General features: G+C 58.3%; 2 protein-coding genes across 3 annotated transcripts; both read right to left on the bottom strand.

Moving 5' to 3' along the window:
• Nucleotides 1-97: 97 nt before the first annotated feature.
• LOC118655353 (D-box binding PAR bZIP transcription factor) lies at nt 98-5,793 on the bottom strand. Its single transcript, XM_036307059.1, has 4 exons — nt 5,248-5,793; nt 3,906-4,316; nt 2,115-2,326; nt 98-598 (listed from the first exon to the last, which is right to left on the bottom strand). Exons 1-4 carry the CDS (start codon nt 5,384-5,386, stop codon nt 383-385), a joined length of 978 nt encoding a protein of 325 aa, XP_036162952.1. The 5' UTR covers nt 5,387-5,793; the 3' UTR covers nt 98-382.
• A 623-nt stretch (nt 5,794-6,416) lies between these two features.
• Nucleotides 6,417-12,105, bottom strand: CA11 (carbonic anhydrase 11). 2 transcript variants are annotated; one of them, XM_036307058.1, is made up of 9 exons: nt 11,599-12,105; nt 11,432-11,506; nt 10,306-10,418; nt 8,732-8,917; nt 8,437-8,532; nt 8,181-8,253; nt 7,710-7,864; nt 7,339-7,504; nt 6,417-6,545 (listed from the first exon to the last, which is right to left on the bottom strand). In XM_036307058.1, the coding sequence occupies exons 1-9, from the start codon at nt 11,663-11,665 to the stop codon at nt 6,520-6,522; spliced, it is 957 nt and encodes a 318-aa protein (XP_036162951.1). In that variant the 5' UTR covers nt 11,666-12,105; the 3' UTR covers nt 6,417-6,519. The 2 variants fall into 2 exon arrangements, with proteins under 2 accessions (XP_036162951.1, XP_036162950.1); XM_036307057.1 differs by having other exon boundaries at nt 10,306-10,448; nt 11,599-12,103.
• Nucleotides 12,106-19,498: the final 7,393 nt, after the last annotated feature.

Genomic DNA, 19,498 nt, shown 5'->3' with positions numbered 1-19,498 from the left:
GCCCGGAGCCCAGACGAACCCACAGACCGCGGCCAGTGTGACCCCCTGGCCTGGCCCCGGGGCCAGGGAGCTGCCTCCTCCCCACGACAGCTGGCTCTGGGGTTATCAAGATTTATTCAGGATAGTGTTAACGGAGGCGGTGGGAGGGTGGGGTCCCCGACGTGCCGGAGGCACACACAGAGGACCCTCCCCGCCCCCGCAAGGGAGGGGGGAGGCTCGCTTTTTCTTAAAAATATAAATGTATTTATCTGCATCATCACGTCCCTGGGGCACCCAGCTGGCCGGCCCGTGGACCACAGGATGGGGAGGAGAGGGGGTGTCAGGGCGCAAGTCTGAGTGAGGCGGAGGAGAGCTCCGCCGGGTGGGGGGGCGGGGCGCAGCCTCAAAGGGCTCCGTGCTGGGCCTGGTAGCGGGACAGCACGGCGCGGTAGTGGGACAGCTCCTGGCGCACGGCCACCACCTCCTGCCTCAGCAGGGCGTTCTCCTTCTCCAGGAAGGCCGCCCGCACCGATATCTGGTTCTCCTTAAGCCGCCGGGCGTCGCGGGACCGCTTGGCTGCCTCGTTATTCTTGTACCGCCGACTCCAGTACTTCTCGTCCTGGGGGTGCAGAAGTGGAAAAGCACTGAGGTCCAGAGGGGCCCGGCCACAGCGGAAGAAGAAGGGAGCAGCAGCTTTGCTGAGGGGATCTAAAGGAACTTCACGGCTGCTGCTTGCCCGGCAGTGGGGGGTCCCCCCTGAGACCGGTATCCAAGGGTCTGCCCTTCTCGGGCCCTGGTTGCTAAGGAGAGCGGGACCCTAGCGAAGGCTAGGGCATGAGAGGGCCTCCCACCCCCAACAACTGGGCCTCAAGTCTCCAGAGTGCAAAGCAGACGCCACCCTCCTCACTTGACAAAGGGCTACAGTTAGCTCCTGGTTGCTAAGGATGCTTGTTCCCTAGCAACAGGGCTTTCAGGGTGTGAGATCCCGGTGAAAAGCACTGCCCTATACATCACCTTTCCAGATCCTGGTTGCTAAGGGAAGTCCAGCCTCCCCAGTGCAGGGATTTGATAAAGTCCTCCCGGAAGCTGGTCCCTTTGGCCCTGGTTGCCAAGGCAACTTCATCCCTCCTCATCAGACAAAAGTAAAGTCTAAGTGGTCCCAAAGACTGCAGCTGGTCTCTGAACTGGCCTTGAATAGAAATAAGCCAGGAAGTTGCGTCCCCCCTCCCCCACCCAGCAGGTCCCAGTTGTGCTTTAGTGACGGAGCTATGCAGAGCCCTCCCCACAGACTATGCCCACGGGTCTTCAGCCCTAGAATTGGGTAGCAAAGGCGGGCCCCTCCTCACTGCCAAGGAGCACCCAGAGTACTGAAACATGCCCCCTGACCCCCCTTTAATTAAAGCCGAGTTCCTGCTTGCTAGGGCAAATCCAGTCCCTAGCAACAGGACCCCGTGGCAGGAGAAACACTGCTCTAGATGGGACTTGTGGGCCCGTCCTAGCTGCTTCGAGCAGTGGTGTCTTACATGAAGGCAGGGCCAAGTCTTGTGAGAGGAGCCCAGACACCTCCCGTTGGGGGAGACCCCAGAATTGGAAGAGACAGAATGCTAGAAAGATGAGTCACTGCCCAGAGCACCCAAATCGGAATGTGGTCCTGGCTGACAATCAGAACCCGAGGCCTCTCGCCAATGAGGCAGCTCAGACCCAGGAAATGAGGCCTAGAGAGCTGACAAAGTCTGCATCCTAGGCAGATGCAATCACACCAAAAGGATGCCTCAAATCAGAGATCAAGAGACAAGCCCTCGCCTGGCTGGCTGATGAGAGACAGGCTGATAACCCACTGCTGAAAAATGCTGTCCTCAGCAACTGAGCCCAGCAGCCTGAAGCCTGCCTGCCCCACCGAAAGGTTTGGGTCCAAATCTGTACAACTGGGTCCAGCAGGGCTGGCTATGTCTGTGTCCCATAATTACGCCATCTTCATAAATCTCAAGCCCAACACTTTGCCCCCTTGCACCCTGTGGCCAAGGAGGGCTGGCCCTGGGCTGCAGGAGAACCGGAGAGTTAATCCTGAGTGTGAGGGACTCTGGCGGTGGGGGCTGTGCTGGCCAAGCCCGCGTCCTACATCCGGCGGTGCTCACCTTCTGCTCCTCTGGCACCTGGATCTTCCTCGCCTTCTTCATGATGGGCTGGGGCTTAAGTTCCTCCTCTGAGAACCGATGTCTCCGAGGGTCAAAGGTCTCATGGCCGGGAATGCTTGACAGGGCTAAGTCAGCAGGGTCAGGTTCAAAGGTCATCAGCACCTCCACGGTATCTGGGTCCACAGGGCTGGGTGTGTCCCGAGAGGTCAGGCCTTTGGGAAATAAAATGTATCACCTGAGTGCGTAGTGATTTTGGGAAGCAGGTATCATATCCACCACAAGGAAGGCCACCATAGCTCGCCAGGGATCAACCCTAATATAAATAGGAAGGTTCCCTAAGCCATAAGGAGGCTTAGAAATAATGAAACCAACTCCACTTTTACAAACAGGGAAACTGAGGCCCAATCGTTACTTAACTTGCCCTAAGTTATACTTGAGCCTGGGCTATTGCTGCTAAAACCTCAGGCCTTCAGAGTCCGTGTTAGTTTCGTCCCCATCGGCCAGCCTGAATCCTTGCCGAATCCCTGGCCAATGCCTAGACCTATCCGGGAAAAATGGAATCCAAGGCACCGAAAAGACCCCAAGGGCCGCTCAAAGAACAATTAGCTCCCAGGCTTTAGGGAAGGGAAGCAGAAAGGGCTCCGAGATCCCAGGAGGTTGGTTCAAGGGGGAGCAGGTGGCCTGCGCCTTTAAGAGCGAGCGAGCAGGGTCAGCCGAGGACACCGGTTCAGGGCCGAGTCACGTGCGGGCGCCTGCTTCCTCCGCACCCCGCCAGCCGCCGGGGCTCCCTCACGTTCCCCAAGCCCCGCCCCCTCGCGCGTGACCGCGCGTGCGCGGAGCACGGAGGAGGTTAGGAGAGGACTCACGTGGCGCGGGAGTGTGCGGCTGGCAGGGGGAGGGCCCTGGCTCTGCCCGGAGGTTGGACCCGTGGCAGGTGTGTCCGGGATTCCCCGACCGACCGGCTGCCCGACCCTGGAGACCCCAAGATGCCAGAGGGAGCACCCCTTTCCTCTCGCTCCTTCGGGTCTCTCGGCTCGAACTTCTCAACCTCCGAGGATTCAGTCCCCCCTGCTCTCTGGGAAACACGGGAAAACCGGCCCCCTCGACCTTCTCCCCTGCGCCCTAATCCCCTCGCCACTGGGGTGCACACGATTCTGCAATCCCGCCCCCCACCCCCTTTTCCAGGAATATAAGAAGCTCGGCCCTCGCCTCCATGGGAGACCTGGAATGAAGTTCCTCGGCCTTCTCCCCTCTGGAGTGCAGGACCCCGGGCCCTAGGCCCTTTCCAATGGGGGGGACCCCGAAACCAGGCTGACAGTCCCTTATGTGTAGGGAAACGAAGTCTGTGCCCAGCCCTCGCCTTCTCCCCAGTAGAGGGTCTAGAAGTTAGGTCCGATCCCAGTTCCACCCATTCCGGGCCCGGAATATGGGGGTACAGTCCACTTCTCACTAAATAACTCCGGTGTTGTGGGCTCCCCAGTCCCGGCTCCACCTCTCCCCGCGTCCCACAGAGAAATCCACACTATCGCCCCACTGGGCAGACTTCCTGGAATTTGGGGCCCCAAGTCCCTCCTCTCTTATGGGTCCCGGAGACCCAGCCCTTGACCCCCTAGGGGACACAAAATCCGATTCTTCTCCCCGCATCTCTCAACTAGGGGACCCCGAATCCAGGAGCGCGGCCCGGGTCCCACCGACCGGCGCCGGGTGTCCACAGCCCCGCCCCCTGTCGACGAAACCCCGCCCCCTGTCGACGAAGCCTCGCCCACCCAGGCCCCGCCCCCTCCGCTGCACCTGCGCGGTGGCCGCCGGCGGCCCCGAGGGCGGCCCGGGCGGGGGCGTGCCCCGGCGAGGAGCGAGGGGAAGCCGAGCCGCAGGAGCCGGGTCCGGGGGAGGGTGCGGGCGTGCGCACGGGCGAGGGTGCCGGCGACGGGCCGCCGTGGGGCGGCGGGCTGGGGGGGAGCCCGTGCTCCAGCAGGAAGGCGTCCAGGTCCACGTACTCCACGTCGCCGAACGGCAGCGTCCGCTCCCACAGCAGCGGCGCCAACAGACTCGGGCCCGGAGCGGCCGCTGGGCGCCCCCGGGGGGACCCGCCGCCCGCCGCCGCCGCCGCGGGGGCATCCGCCGGGCCCGCCGTCTCCAGGCCCGGCCCGGGAACCGTGGCTGCGGGCAGAGCCGCCTTGCGCTCCTTTTCCTTCAGGAGACCTGGGGGCCAGGAAGACAGGGCAGGGTCCGGGGGCGGGGGGCGGAGAGGGAGGAAGATAGGGATGCAGAAGAGACCCCGCGTCAGAGACCCACACGACCGAGATCCAGAGAAAGGGGGGACCCCAGACGGGGTTGCAGAGAGACCGGAGACGGAGGGCAAGGACCCAGAAAGAGGCGGGGACAGAGACCCACAGGGAAAGGTCAGGGACGGGGGCCGCAGGTACACACAGGGGGGAGGGGGACAGAGATCGAGAGAGGGATATAAACTCAGAAAGAGGGGGGCCAGGGACCCAGAGATGCAGAGAGAGATGGGGACAGAGACCCGGTAAGGGGCAGACGTAGGAGAGGGACGGAAGTTCCGACAGAGGTAGGGGAGGGTTGGGCAGGTGAGAGAAGGAAGACAGCTCTGTGATTCCTCTGTAACCTACCCCACCCCGCGCCCTGTACCCCCTCTCCCTACCCCCACACTCCGCAAGGGACAGGAAGGGGCTCTATTCCTGGGGCACATTCCTCATCCCTAGGCTCCATGTGACCCCAGGAGGCCCCGCCCAAGCCCGTGTCACTACCGTGTGAGCATCAGACACACCCCCTCTCTCCTCCCTGGACCTCAGGGGTCCAGACTCTCGGAACCCAAAGGAACAGGGGGTTAGGGCCTAGGTTCCTGCGCCCTCCGGGAGGAGGACACTAGGGGTCGGGGGTGCGGGGGAGGCCTAGACTCCTGGGTCCTCGCGGTAGACGGGCTTGGGAGCCGGTACTTTTGGGTCGTGGGTCCTGAAAGATCTGAGGACCTAAACACCTTAAGTGAAATGGGTAAAGGTTGGGAGGATGGATTCCCCGCACGGAGAAGGTAGCTGTGGACCCCCCTCCTCCCCCAGCACCTGAGTCCCTAAGGGAGAAGGGTGAGTTGGGCGAGGTGGGGGCTAGAACTCACAGCTGGCTGGTTCTTTGGGCTTGCTGGTCCCTTGCAGAAGGCTCCGCAGCCCAAGCAGCGCTCCCCCGCCCGGGGGGGCCCCGGCCGGGCCGCCCAGCAGCAGGGGGGCCGGGGTCCTGTCGCTCACGGGCCGCGCCATCGCCGGGCACCTGCCCGCAGGCTTACGGGCTCATGGAGAGGCGAAGAGCTGGCCTGCCGTCAGCGGTACAGTCCTGTGGTTCGGGCGAGTGTCTTGCCCAGGGGCGGGCGAGCGTAGCTTGCAAGATTCCAGTATCCAGAACAGTGCAAATCCTAGGCGCGACGGGGATTTGCAGTCCTCGCTGCAGAAACGTGCAACTCTAGAGGGTCCCGGGAGACCATGCAGTCTGGGTGAGGGGAGGATCAAATCCGACGGCCAGCTCTTTGCAACGGAGGGCTGAAGGGGACTCAAGGCGCTCCTTCCATAAGGTGGGCGAGCCTGGCTCTTGCAAAATCTGCAGCTCTCTCAGCGGAAGGCGCTTTGCAATCTGCACCAAGAGGTGAGCGCAGAGGGGCGGGGGAGGGGGCAGGAGGAGGCGGCAGCCTTGAGGCGTGGCCAAAGCAAACTTCTTTCGCGGAAAAAAAAAAAAAAAAGCCAAACCAAAACACCCGACGCCACTGCGAGCACCCCTCCTCTCGGCCCCCGCCCGCGCCCGCCCGGCCCCGCCCGTCTCTGGGGCCATGCACCCCAGCCGCGTGCCTCCCTCGGGCTGAAAGCACGAGCCAATCGCGTCCCTACCCCTCGGCACGCTCAGCCAATGGGAGCTGTGGTTCCGCCAAGGCCCGGGATACGGGAGGGGCTCGGGGCGTGAAGTTGCCCCGCCTTTTCGTGGGAGGCGGGACCCTGACCTACATTTGGCCAATGGGAGACGGCGCTGGGGGCGGGACCGTGACCCAGTTCGAGCCAATGAGACAGGCAGGAGGAGGAAGCACATGGCTCTGCGCGTGCTGCCTGACCCGCGGAGTGGGTAAGGGGTGGGGGCGGGTGGGAGAGGCGCCGCTTAATGGAGCCGCATATCCAAACGATTGTTTTGGGACTTAGGAAGTAAAAAACCCGAATAGTGGGGTTCAGGAAGACGGGAGATGGGTTTCTAGAAGAAGGGGGCTTATTCTCCAACCCCCCGGCCGCGCCTCGAATCAGACCACTGAGAAACAGGAAGTATTCTGTCCCTTTAATAGCTTTGTTTTGGGGGTGACTCCCCTCCCCTCTTGGGTAGGGTTGGGAAGGGCAGGCGCAATCCTCGGTGGGGAGCCTCAGCGACCGTGGGGGGCACCATCCACTGCAAGACAGACGATACCGATGGAGGACGTTAGTTGCGGGGCACAGTCGCCCGGGCTGTGCAGGGGGCGGGGCCGGGGCCGGTCGGGCTCTACCACCAGGAGGCTGAGAAGGGGGGACCGGAAGGTACCAGGTGGAGAAGCTGGTAGACATGGCCCGGCAGTCGGCGGAGCCGCAGCGAGGCGGCAGGAGGGTGGCATGGGGACGCTCAGTGTCAGCATCAGGCTGAACTACCAGAAGGTATTCCTGAAGGGGGGGCGGGGGGGGGAGCCCCTGGACTGTACCACGTTGAGAAGCCAGAGAGGTGGCGGTTTAGATCTCAGGGCTGAAGGGAGCGGAGGAAGTCGGAAGGGAAGGGGGTTGAACCATATTGATTCTCAGGAAAGGGGGGGGAGCTGTCAGATTATGGAACAGCATGGGGTTTACACCACGTGGGAACCGGAAGTGGATCCGGATTCCACCGCTTTGGAAGAGGAACCCACAGACCCATAGGTAACCGTACCACAAAGAAGCCAGGGGTGTCGGGTTATATACCAAGTTGCACGTTACAAGCAGCGGAGAGGAAAGACAAATCATGGACCAGCAATGGTCTATGGTAGGGAGGTGGACTGTAGCACGTGGACACACAGGGAGGAGGGAGTAAGAGCGAGCGAGAACTCAGGAGGCTGGACCATACGGAAGCAGCAAAGGAGGGTAGGACTTTATCATATTGACACACCGCAGGGAGACACATAGGCGGGTCAGACCAAGACGTGGTGGTGGTGGTGGTGGGTGGGGTGCAGATTGGTCCATACCATGCAGGCGGTAGTTGGGGCCTCGGCAGCGCCTCTCGGGGTGCCGGGGGTCCCTGTTGCCCCTCAAGGCCCTATGGGCCAAGGGCTGCAGGGGCCGGCCGTTACCGCTGAGGCTCTGGAAGATCTGGGATGGAGGATTCTGGCTCAGGAGTCTCAGGGAGTGCATCTGCCAAGAGAGGGGAGAGGAGTAGGAAACGGGGAGTGAATCCACCAGGGGGAAGGGTCCTGGTGACGTCACACGGGAAGCCCCGCCCCTGGGAGCCGATCGGAGGGGCCTGGCTCAGCTCCACCCCAGCACCAAGTGTCATCTGACCCTCTGACCCCCTGGAGTTTCCAGTCAACCTCGGGAAGGAGGGTGGCTAGAGGGTCACCTGAAGGGACGTGATATTCAGGACCCGGTCAATGAGGATCCAGGTGACAGTCTCAGAGCAGGGTGGGGTGCTGAGAGAGCCCTGATAGGTGATGAAGCCGAAGGATTCCGGGAACAGGAGCTCCAGGCTCAGGTCTTGGAGAAAGTAGGCATCATCTGTGGGCATATTATGCCGGAGTGAAGAAGGGTTCCCCAGCCCTGGCTAGTTTGGCTCAGTGGATAGAGCGCCAGCCTGCGGACTGAGGGGTCCCGGGTTCGGTTCTGGTCGGGGCCACATGCCTGGGTTGCAGGCTTGGTCCCCAGTGTGGGGCGTGCAGGAGGCAGCCGATCGATGATTCTCTCTCATCATTGATGTTTCTATCTATCCCTTTCCCTTCCCCTCTGAAGTTAATAAAAATATATTTTTTTAAAAAGGTTCCCCACTTGAGCTCCCCCTCATGTGCACACCCCCACTAATGCACCACGGACTTACTCTTGTAGGAGATTCGGGTGATGGTATCACGGTTAAGGAGGCGGCTGAGGAATGGGTTTGAGCTGCCAGCCACCTGTGTGGGGGTACGTGAGGTGAGGAGGTAGGAACCCAGAAGTCCAAGCCCTCCAGCCCTTCCTCCCCCAATACCCAGGAGTCTGGGCCTCCCAGCCTCCCTCTTCCTCAGACCCCAGGTTCCAGGTGCCCAGCCCCTCCCTCCCTCTCTCCCTCCCTCCCTCCGAATCTTGCCTGGACTCACATTGACAAAGAGGCTGAGAATGGCCAAGCCATTGGGGCCCCGGGAGGCAGCACTGAGGTTCCCATAAAGTTCTTGGTTGAAGTGGATGAGCTGCACCTGGGAGGGCAACACAGGGAGTGGGGTTCCCCAGCAGAAGGAGGAGAGAATGGGTGCAGCTCTGGGCCTTTGGGGGGTCCCAAGTCAGGTTAAGGATTAGTGCGGGGGGGGGGGGGCGCAGTTCGGTAGGGAGGATGTGGTAAGGCAAAGAGAGGGTGAGGGTGACTCAGGGCAAGGGTCAGAGGTCGGTGGCCAGCACCTCAGCAGAGAAGCCCTGGTGGTTGATCTGGTGTTCAGAGCCTGCTCCATCACGTGCTCCAAATAGCAGCCGCAGTTCACTGAGTCGGTGGCTATAAAGGAGGGGACCCCCAGACACATTGACCACGGGCCGGGGTGCAGGCAAGAAAGACACGTGGCGACCGGTGTTGTACAGGGTTCCCCGGAGCTGTGGGAGAGACGGAAGACGACATGGGACACAGAGAGATCTCTTGCCCCCCATTTCTGCTCCTACATTTCCTGCTTCCGACAATCACTTAACCATTCAGCATAGTTTGAGCACCTACGACTTTCCAGGCTGTGTGCTGGTCCATGGTAGGTGCTCAGTGTTGGTGAATTTGCTTAATTAAATATTTATTGAGTTACTGCTATGTGCCATGGATGCCAGGAAGAGAACGATGAACAAGCAGACAAAAACTCCTGGGCCTCGTGGAGCTTATGTTCTGACTGGGCAGAGACAGACAAGAAATACTGATTTCACATGAGTAACTGCTTAATTAATTACATCCTGTTCTCGTGCTGGGAAAGTATAATGGGAAATCTGGCCTAGGTGGGCGTGGGGGGAGGGGGCAGGGCGGTGTCTGGTAAGGCTTCCATGAGGAGGTGATATTTGAATGGAGACCTGAAAAGGCAGTAGGGGTTCATTGCAAAGAGCAGGGAGAAGGGCGTTCCAGGAAGAGGGAACAGCAAGTGCAAAGGCCCCGAGGTGGACTATTTTTGTGACAGCAAAGAGACCTGTGGGACTACAGCCATGAGCAAAGGAGAGAATGGTGATGAGAGCTAGATGGGGCATTATATATTTTATATATTATTACTTATGCTGATAGAAGGATTTTGAACAGGGGAGGTATGATCTGGTTTGTGTTTTTAAACATCTCTCTAGCTGTGGGGTGGAGAATGGATTGCAGGACGCAGAGAGGTAGGCCAGCAAGGAGGCCAGGGCACCCGACCAGCTGCAAGACATTGGTGGGGGCAGTGGAGGCGACAAGAAGTGAAAAGCTTTGAATGCTATTCACCGTGGAAATGGGAATGAGGGAGAGAACAGGATGGGAAATGGCCCTGAGGCTTTTAGCTGGGGCAGGTGAGTGAAGGACGGTGCTGGCCTTTATAAGAGACGGTGTTGCAAAGTGGGCAAGAGGCATGCGTAGATTTCTGGGACAAGGCTGCCTGGGTTTGAATCCCAGTGCTGGCACTCTAGCTGTGTGACCTCAGGCAAATAACTTAACTTTCTCTGTGCCTCAGTTTCTGCATCGGTAAAATAAGGATAGCAGCACCTATATCATGGGGTTGCTGTGAGGATTAGAGGGTTTAACAAGCTTTTAAGTCAATGCCTGGCACAGGAAACCTGTTTTACCGATGCTTCTACAGAGATGGGGAGGCTGGCTAGCCCTGTGTGGGGAGAAAAGAACAGGTGATCCATTTTAGGGTGGAAGGGGCCTCTCCGCCCAGGTGTACCCCTTCTTCCCCAAGGCCGGCCTCCCACCTCAGTGTCCCACCCCCGCCTCCACGCACACCCACCGCCGTGGATTTGGCAACCCCTCCCACCAGGCCCCTTACCTTCTCTCCCCCAGTGCTGAGCCTCAGTGGGGGCAGGAAGGGGTCATAAAGAACCCTCTTCAGCTCCACATCCACGGGGCTCTGCCGCTTCCCCACTGCACACAGACTCCAGGCTGCGTTCACCAGGCCCCAGAAGGGAGGCCCTGGGGGCAGGGGCAGGGGCAGGGCAGGGAGGAAAGGGAGTCAGAAATGGGGACTGGATCCCAATGTTGGCATCTGCTGAGAAGGCCGCGGTCTGGGCTCCTGGATCCCAGGAGAGGAAGGCCTAGGAATCTGCACTCCTGGGTCTGAGGGAGAAGGGAGCTAGGATCCAGAATCCTGGGTCCTAGAAGAATCCTGGAGGAGTTTCTTAAGACCCCCTAAACAGTGGTTCTCAACCTTCCTAATGCCGCGACCCTTTGATACAGTTGGTGGTGACCCCCAATTTCATTGTTACAGATTGAACATAATGAAAGCATAGTGATTAATCACAAAAACAATATGTCATTATATATGTGTTTTCCGATGGTCTTAGGCGACCCCTGTGAAAGGGTCGTTCGACCCCCAAAGGGGTCGCGACCCACAGGTTGAGAACCGCTGCTCTAACACCTCCAATCCTCTCCTTGATCAAACCTGTCTTAAATGAAGTCATTGGGAGAAGGAACTACAACTCCCAGCAGGCTCTAGGGCTGCCAGCCTATTCGTCCAATGCCAGACTGCGCCCCGTGCCTATGGGAGTTGTAGTTCCTTCAGTCTCCCCTGCTGCACAGCTGGGTAATAATGTACCGGGGAGAGGAGTTGCAAGAGAGGGCTGGACCTGGCAGGGGAGGGGGCCACTGAACCTCTGATTGCCAGCGGGAGCCAGGACCTGCCTGCCTCTTCCCCTGCAAACACACACACACACACACACACACACACACACACACACTCACACACACATTCACACTCACTCTTCCACCCCCACACGCTCTCCTTCCACTCACTCCCACTCACTACTTGAAATGCGCATGTATAATGTCCCATGGTGAGCCACTGGGGTTCAGAGGCTGGGCTGGACTCCTGGGGGAGGAAGGGAGGGGCTGGGACTCCCAGGGAGGAGAGGGTTCCGGGCCCCAGGAAGGATGCTGGGCCCCCTCCCTGGCTGCACCTGGCACGAAGTTTCCCTGGAGATTCTCCTTGTAGCTCCACCAGTCCTCGGGGTCAGGTGCGGGTCCGATGTGAGCTGCGGAGAGAGCCGCCTGAACCCCTCTCCTTGGCACCCCCGCCCCGCCCCGCCCCTCCCTTCGGGGCTCCTGCCCCGACCCCAGGCCTTACCTGCCGCCCCCAGGGCAGCCCAGAGTACCAGCGCTCGGGGGGCGCTCAGACTGGCCGCACCGCCCATCCCCGGGAGGCCTCTGGGCGACCCCTTCCCAGCGCCCGGCCCCTCTCTCGGCTCTTCCCTCTCTTCTCGGCGGGACCCTGTCCCTCCAGGACCTCCAGCCTTCCTCTTCTCCCCACAGGGAGTCCCGGACCCCCAAATGCCAAGCCAGCCAGGGACGGAGGTCCCCGAACCCACTCCTCTCCTCCCCCCTGTGTCTCTCCTCCTTCCCCCAGCCCTCCAGCCTCCCGCTGCCTCCCGATCTCTCTACCCCGCTCTCTGCCGTCTGCTTCTCCCCGAGGCTGCCTCTCGGTTTCTAATCCACACCCCCTCTTGGCGCTTTTCATGAAGCTCCCCCAGGCCACCTAACTCCATGTCCCCATCCTCCTCTCACCTCCTCCTCCTCCTCCTCCCCCCCCTTCTCTGCTCCTGCCTCCTCGTCCCTTCTCTCCCTCTTCACCTCCTCTCTCCCCCCTGCAAGCTTCTCTCTCTCCCTCCTCCTCCTCTCCTGCCTCTTCTGTCTCTCTGTCTCTCTCTTCTCTCTTGTCCCTTCCTCCCTCCTCCCCCTCCCTTTCTCGGCGTTATTTAATTTTTTTTTTTTTTTTTTTTTGTGGTTGTTGGGGGGCGGGTGCGCTCACAGCAGCGAACACGCCTCGGGCAGGTAGGGGTGTGTGTGTGTGTGTGTGTGTGTGTGTGTGTGTGTGTGTGTGTGTGATACGCCCAAGGGGCAGGGTGCCTCCAGGGGTCGCTGGGGCCGGGAGTGGGGGGGGTGGGGGGGTGGGGGGGTGGCCCGGACACCTGGGGCCGGAGCTGGCCGTTCCCGTCCTCCGCAGAAGGGGGAAGGGGGGCGCTTAAGGTGGAGCTGGGAGAGGCCCCCCGTGGGCGTGCTCAGCGCCCTGGCCCCGGAGGATCGGGGTGCCCCCGCTCTCGGAGACACCGCTGGAGCCCGCACCCAGCGTCTGAGCCCCCGCCCAGGGCTCCCCTCCGGCCTCCGCCAGGGGCTGCCTTAACCCGGCCGGGGATCCCCTGGGAGACACTGGGGTGCGGTGAGGGCCGCTGACCAGGAGGGGGAGGCAGAGACCTGGAGAGGGAGGGGAGGGGAGGGGAGGGAGGGGAGGGAGGGAAGGAGGGAGGGAGGGGAGGAAGGGAGGGGGGCGAGGAGGAGGAGGAGGAGGAGGAGGAGGAGGAGGAGGAGGAGGAGGAGGAGGAGGATCAGGATCGGGGGAGGCCCGGGCGGGAGGGGGGAATGCGGAGGCTCCGGGAGGGAAGGGGAGCCCGAGATAGAGTCGGAGAGGCGGGTCGGAGGGAGATGGCAGGCTAGAGCGGGGAGGGCGAGAGACAGGGACACTCGCTGAGCGAGCGGATTAAAGATGGAGAGAGACAGAGACAGAATGAGGGGAGAGGAATGAGAGAGACCGATGGAGGCGAAGAAAGGACACAGACACGGAGGGACGTGGAGATACAGTTAGAGACAGAAGCAGAAAAGATATGGAGAGACAGAGGGCAGAGCAAGCACTGAAGAGAGACAGGGAAATAAAAACACCCCGGGCCAGGGCCAGGGCCAGGGGCCCGGGAGGAGGGAGAGGGAGGAGGGCAGGCGGACCCGCGCACACACATCGGTGCGGAGAGACACTCGTGCAGAGGAAGATCTCAACAGGGAGGACCGGGAGGCGGAGGCTGCGACCCAGAGAGAGAGGGAGCGAGGCCTGGGGACGGACAAACGGGCCTCAAGGGAGCAGAAGGAGGCATCAGAGATGGAGAACTGGAAATGGACGTTAAAAAAAAATTTTTTAAAAAAGAAAGAAATGGACGTTTAAGGGCCCAGAGGTGGAGGAGGCGGAGACACCCAGAAAGAGCAGAGATGGAGCGAGACAGAGAAAACACCAGAAAGAAAGGTGTATATCAGTCATCCATGGTCACATAACGGATCGCCCCCCAAATCTGCTGGCTTAAAGCAACAAACATTCGTCATCGTCTAACAGTTCCCGAGGGCTGGGAACCTGGGAGCAGTCTCGCCGGGTGGTCCCGGCCAGGGCGTCTCTGGCGGGTGCAGTCGGGCTGTGGGCTGGGCCGCAGGCGCCTGAAGGCCTGGCTGGAGCTGGAAGGTCCACGTCCAAGCTCGTCCACACGGCCTGGGCCCCAGGCCTCAGCTCCTCACAGGGGCCTTTCTGTAGGGCTGCGTGAGCGTCCTCACCACATGGCTGCCGGCTCCCCAGGGTGAGCCAGGGGGGTGGGGGTGGGGGGGAGAGACGTTTTGTGTGACCTGATCTCCAAAGTCACACACAGCCCAGCCGGCGTGGCTCGGTGGTTGAGCATCGACCTATGAACCAGGAGGTCATGGTTTGATGGTTCGATTCCGGTCAGCGCATACGCCCGGGTAGCAGGCTCCATCCCCAGGAGGGGGCGTGCAGGAGGCAGCCCAGCAATGATCCTCTCTCATCATCGATGCTTCTCTCCCTCTCTCTTCCTCTCTGAAACCAATAAAAATATGTTTTTTAAAAAAGTCTCCTTCACGGGAAACGAGTCACTGAGTCCCGCCCACACTCAGAGGGGGAGAGAGTAGACTCCTCTGGAAGGGAAGAGTCTAAAAATCTGTGGGCTTCTTTTTTTTTTAATATATATTTTTTATTGATTTCAGAGAGGAAGCGAGAGGGAGAGAGAGATAGAAACATCAATGATGAGAGAGAATCATGGATCGGCTGCCTCCTGCACGCCCCCCAGGGGGGATGGAGCCCGCAACTTGGGCATGTGCCCTTGGTCGGATTTGAACCTGGGACCCTTCAGTCTGCAGGCTGACACTCTGTCCACGGAGCCAAACCGACTAGGGCTGTGTGGGCTTCTTTAGAGACCCTCACAGGTGGGGAGAGGGAGAGAGACAGAGCCATGGGCAGGGACAGACCATTCAAGACCCGGAGGTTGGTGAGACAGGTACTCAGAAACGCAGAAATAAGCCCGAGAGACAGAGGGCGCTGTGGAGACGGGGAAAAGAGGCGAGACCAGGAAACCACAGCGATGACAATGACGATAATAACAGCCAGCACCTGCTGCATACCCGGCAAAACTGAGCATGGCCCTGAGCCACTCCTGTAGTCCGCACAGCTGCCCATTTCACAGATGAGGAAACCAAGTCATCGGTGACTTGCCCGGTTACACTTAGCAAGGGGCGGGGCAGGGAAGGAAAACGGGGGAAAGAAGGATGGAGAGAACATGACGGAGACAGATGTGCAGAGAAGCCGGGGAAAGTGGCAGAAAGAGACCCACAGAAGTGCCCAGCTCTAAGGAGACGTTTCTCCACCAGAAAGAAACGGCAGCCGCCCTGACCGAGTTTCCCAGATCCCGGGGCTGGGCCACGCACTCGGACGGAGGCTTCATTTCAACCCTTAAAGCTGCCCGACGTGGTGGGGCTAGTATAAGCCCCATTACCCAGACAGGACACTGAGGCTCAGAGAGGGAAGTGACTTGAATGGGCTGCAGTGGGTTGAATGGGCAAAACCCCCTCCCCACAAAAGATATGTCCACCTGTAACCTGTGAATGGACCTTATTTGGCAAAGGGTCTTTGCAGATGTAATTAAGTTAATGACCTTGAGATGAGCTCATCCTACATTACCCAGGTGGACCCTGAATCCAGTCACAAGGGTCCTCCTAAGAGAAAGGCAGAAGGGGATTGGAGACAGAGCCAGTGATGTGAGGACGGTCTGGGTGATGCGGCCACAAGCCAAGGGACGCCGGGAGTCACCAGAAGCTGGGAGATGCGAGGAGGCCCATAGGGCCTTCGGACGGGCTCTGGCCCTGCCAACTCCTGGGTTTGGGACTTCTGGCCTCCAGGACTGTGAGAGAATAAATGTCTGTTATTTTAAGCGACACCGTTTGTGGTAATTTTTTACAGCAGCCGACCCCAGGGATGGAAGAAAATAAGAAAAACATGGACTTTCTCAGAGGCAGAGACAATGAAGGAACCAGAGAGGAGAGGGAGAGACGGTGAACTGACAGTGCATGAAAACAGGGTCTGCCTACAATTCACTCCCCTTCCAGCCTCCCTCGCCGTCCAGTCTACCCTCCACAGACCCCAGAGTGCTCTTTTTTTAAAAATATACCTTTATTGATTTCAGAGAGGAAGGGAGAGAGAGAGAGAGAGAGAGAGAGAAACATCAATGATGAGAGAGAGCCACCGATCGGCCGCCTGCCACATGCCCCCCGCCGGGGATCGAGCCTGCAACCCAGGCATGTGTCCTTGACCAGAATCGAACCTGGGACCCTTCAGTCCGCAGGCCAATGCTCTAGCCACTGAGCCAAACCAGCCAGGGCCAGAGTGGTCTTTATACATCTAGAGTTGAGCCTGCCTCTCTCTAGCCATAGCTACCCCATAGCTCCAAGGGTGCTGGACAAAGTTCCCACCCTAAGCCTTTCCAGGCAAGACCAAATCCTCCTCCTGTCCTTCAAGGCCTACCTCAGATGTCACCTGCTCTGAGGGGAGTTCCCTGACCTCCATGCTGGGTTCAAGGCCTTCCCTGGGCTCTCCAGTGAGCTGATCCACGTCAGTGACTGTCCATATCACTTTCTCACACAGCTGACTCTGCCCCGCCCCTGCTCAGGGACGCCCCATGGCTCCCCAGTGCCCCTGAGGAAAAGCCCAGGCCCCCAGCCTGGGCCTAGAGCCCCCCCCCCGATCTGGACACCCCCAGTTCCCAGCCTCATCTCTCCCCTTTTGCCATACCAGGCCCCTTGGCCTCGGGGCCTCTGCAGAAATGGTTGCCTCTAACTGCTCTTCCCAGTTCCCTGCTGGGCAAATGCCTCCCAGACTTGGCCGCACCTGGGAGTCTGCCCTTGCAGGAAGCCACTGGCCGTGCTGAGGTGGGCAGGGGCCTCCTCTGCGCTCAGCCCGCCACCTGTGCCGCCTCCGTTACAGTGCGCAGACAGGCTGGGCGCGGTGCCCGAGGGAATGGCCAGGCCGGAAGTGGGTCCCAGATGTGGTTTTCACGCCTATTCGTCTCGGGTGCTGGGAACAAAGTTTGGGTCCCGAGGAACATATGGGGCTTGCCTGCTCCTCACTTTCATCTCCCACCTTCCCAGCCCCTGGGTGGGAGGCAGGAGGGCCAGGCTGTTCAGGCCTGGGTGGTTCCCACAGCCCCCCCTGGCCTCTTCCACCCTCTTTCCTTCTCTTCTCCATCATGTTCTAGCCTCCTGAGCTCTCTTCTTCTGGGAGAGATGTGGCCACTGCGTGTTTAAATAAGAACAACAAACTCAAAAGGCTCTTACTCTGTACCAGGCACTGCTCTAGGCCCATGACGTACGCTATTAACTCATCTAACCCTCACCATATGCCCGTGGGTTGCTTCCTGTCATTATCACCATCATCGCCATTTTATAGATGAGCAAAGTGAGGGGTGGGATTGGAACCCAGGCAGCCTGGCTCCAGAGTCTGTGATGGTCGTGAAAATGGCCTCTAGAGCAGGGCCACCCACAGGCCTTCCTGCGATGGTGGCAATGTCCTGCCTCGGCTCTGCCCAGCCCGCTAATCGCCAGCCACTTGGAACGTGGCAAATGCGACTGAGGAACGACATTTTAAATTTTATTTCATTTTAGTTAAGTTGAATTGAAACGGGGCTACTGTATTGGACACCTCAGCTCTAGACAACTAAGTGTGCGTGCCAGCTGGTTGCTGACCCCTCACCTCTCTGAGCTAGTTGATTTGCTGAAGAGGTGGTTACGAATTCTGGCCAAGGGAGGTGGGGGGAGGGGGGGAGGGGGAAATATCTGTAATACTATCAACAATAAAAAATATTTTTTTTTTTAAAAAGAATTCTGGCCAAGCTTGGCCAGCGTGGCTCAGTGGTTGAGTATGGACCTATGAACTAGACAGTGATGGCGAACCTTTTGAGCTCGGCGTGTCAGCATTTTGAAAAACTCTATCTTAACTCTGGTGCTGTGTCACATATAGAAATTTTTTGATCTTTGCAACCATAGTAAAACAAAGACTTATATTTTTGATATTTATTTTATGTATTTAAATGCCATTTAACAAAGAAAAATCAACCAAAAAAATGAGTGTCATAGGTTCGCCATCACTGAACTAGGAGGTTAAGGTTCAATTCCCGGTCAGGGCACATGCCCAAGTTGTGGGCTCCATCCCCAGAGTGGGGCGTGCAGGAGGCAGCCGATCAATGAGTCTCTCTCATCATTGATGTTTCTATCTCTCTCTCCCTCTTCCTTCCTCTCTGAAATCAATAAAATTTTTTTTTAAATTTACCTAAAAATAATAATAATAATTCTGGCCAAACACACCAGGGTTTGAATCCCTGCCCTCATCTCAAGGTGGAGTCCCCCTGGGTACCTCAAGTCCTTCATCTGTATAATGTGAAAAAGAATAAGACCTGCCTATTTATTCAACAAATATTTATTTAGCCTCTCTTCCCTCTCCCTCCCCCTCCCCCGCCCCCCTGCGCAAACGCCAAAAACTGTTCTGCCTAGCACCCCATGATGTTGTAGTATATTCTGGATTCTGATTGGTTGAGGGTCTGACATAAACCTGGTAAGCTAATTTTTTCCCAAATATCCTTTCTTTTCTCTTTCCTTGTTATCGAATCAGCCTATTTAGCCGGGTCCAAGAGAGCCCAGCATTGGGGTCTATGTTTCCATCCTCTCTTGCAGCTAGGTCTGGTCATGTGACTAACTTCTGGACAATGAGAACAGAGGGATGGGGTAGCTGCTTTTGGAAAACATCATTACAAATCAGCTGTGTTGGCCTTTTATTTCTTTTCTTTCCTTCCTTCTGCTGCAAGGATACAGACATGATGGCGGGAGCAGTATCTGCCATCTTGGGCCGCGAGGACAAGGGCCATTCTGAAGATGGTGGAGAGGAAAGATAGTGAGTTCTTGGTAGCTTGACCATCTCCAAACCTCTGCTATGCAAGAGAGAAATAAATTTCTGTCTTGTTTAAGCCACAGTTACTTGGGGTTTACTATGACTCCTAACACTACAGATGTTTGAGGCATCACTTCAGGTTCAGTTGGGTTGCAAATTAGACCATTCATTGATGTTTCTCAATAAGTATTTATTGAGCATATACCATGTGTCATGCACCTTTCTAAATACCAGGGATACAGCCATGAACAAGTCAAAATCCCTGCTCCCATGGAGTTCACATTCTAGTGGAAGAGATGGAGAAATGGTTAAAAAAAAAAAAAGAAAGACAACTATCCTGTATAATAGAAGGCTAATATGCAAATCGACCGAATGGCATAACAACCAGTCGCTATGATGTGCACTGACCACCAGGGGGCAGATGCTCAATGCAGGACCTGCCCCCTGCTGGTCAGTGTGCTCCCACAGGGGGGAGTGCTGCTCAGCCTGCCAGCCTGATCGCTCCCAACTGCCCTCCCCTGCCATCCTGATCGCCCACAACTGCCCTCCCCTGCCAGCCTGATCGCCCACAACTGCCCTCCCCTGCCACGACCCACCTCCTCCACTGTGACCTGCCTCCTCCACGCTGCACGGAGCCACAGGAACCCCAGGCCTCACGCAGCCACCTTGTGACCACGTGAGGGCGTGATGACCACATAGGCTATTATTAGTACAGATTATTGGTAGCTTGGGGATCAGTGTCCTCCTGGAGGCTGTGTCCTGTCTTTTTCAGTCTTGTCAGGAGCATATCCCGGACATTTATTGCTGGAGGACCCATTCTCTCTATAACACTATGGCCCACCCTAGCTCCCCATTGGCTGAGAGGCCACTTTCTCTCAAGGAAGGAACAGGGTTGTTCCCTAAGCCCAAATGGGCTTTAAGTCATATCCCTTCTTCTGAGACTTCCTCAAAGGACTCTCTTAGTGGCTTTCCTGCAAAGGTCACCCAAATGGAA

Source organism: Myotis myotis, unplaced genomic scaffold (assembly GCF_014108235.1).
Source record: "Myotis myotis isolate mMyoMyo1 unplaced genomic scaffold, mMyoMyo1.p scaffold_m19_p_45, whole genome shotgun sequence".
Taxonomy (NCBI): domain Eukaryota; kingdom Metazoa; phylum Chordata; class Mammalia; order Chiroptera; family Vespertilionidae; genus Myotis; species Myotis myotis.
This window is presented reverse-complemented; position numbering and strand designations above follow the sequence as displayed.

Bases quoted from the DNA above. Each gene is read 5' to 3' on its own strand.
- CA11 (XM_036307057.1), bottom strand. From the start codon at position 11,665: ATGGGCGGTGCGGCCAGTCTGAGCGCCCCCCGAGCGCTGGTACTCTGG. The intron at 10,449-11,431 runs GTGCAGCCAGGG...CCCTGCCCCCAG, and splicing joins CCAGGGAAACTTCGTGCCAG to GGCCTCCCTTCTGGGGCCTG. The intron at 8,918-10,305 runs GTAAGGGGCCTG...TCTCTCCCACAG, and splicing joins TCAGCACTGGGGGAGAGAAG to CTCCGGGGAACCCTGTACAA.
- LOC118655353 (XM_036307059.1), bottom strand. From the start codon at position 5,386: ATGGCGCGGCCCGTGAGCGACAGGACCCCGGCCCCCCTGCTGCTGGGC. The intron at 4,317-5,247 runs GTGAGTTCTAGC...CCTGGCCCCCAG, and splicing joins GCCCAAAGAACCAGCCAGCT to GTCTCCTGAAGGAAAAGGAG. The intron at 599-2,114 runs GTGAGCACCGCC...CTGCACCCCCAG, and splicing joins AGGTGCCAGAGGAGCAGAAG to GACGAGAAGTACTGGAGTCG.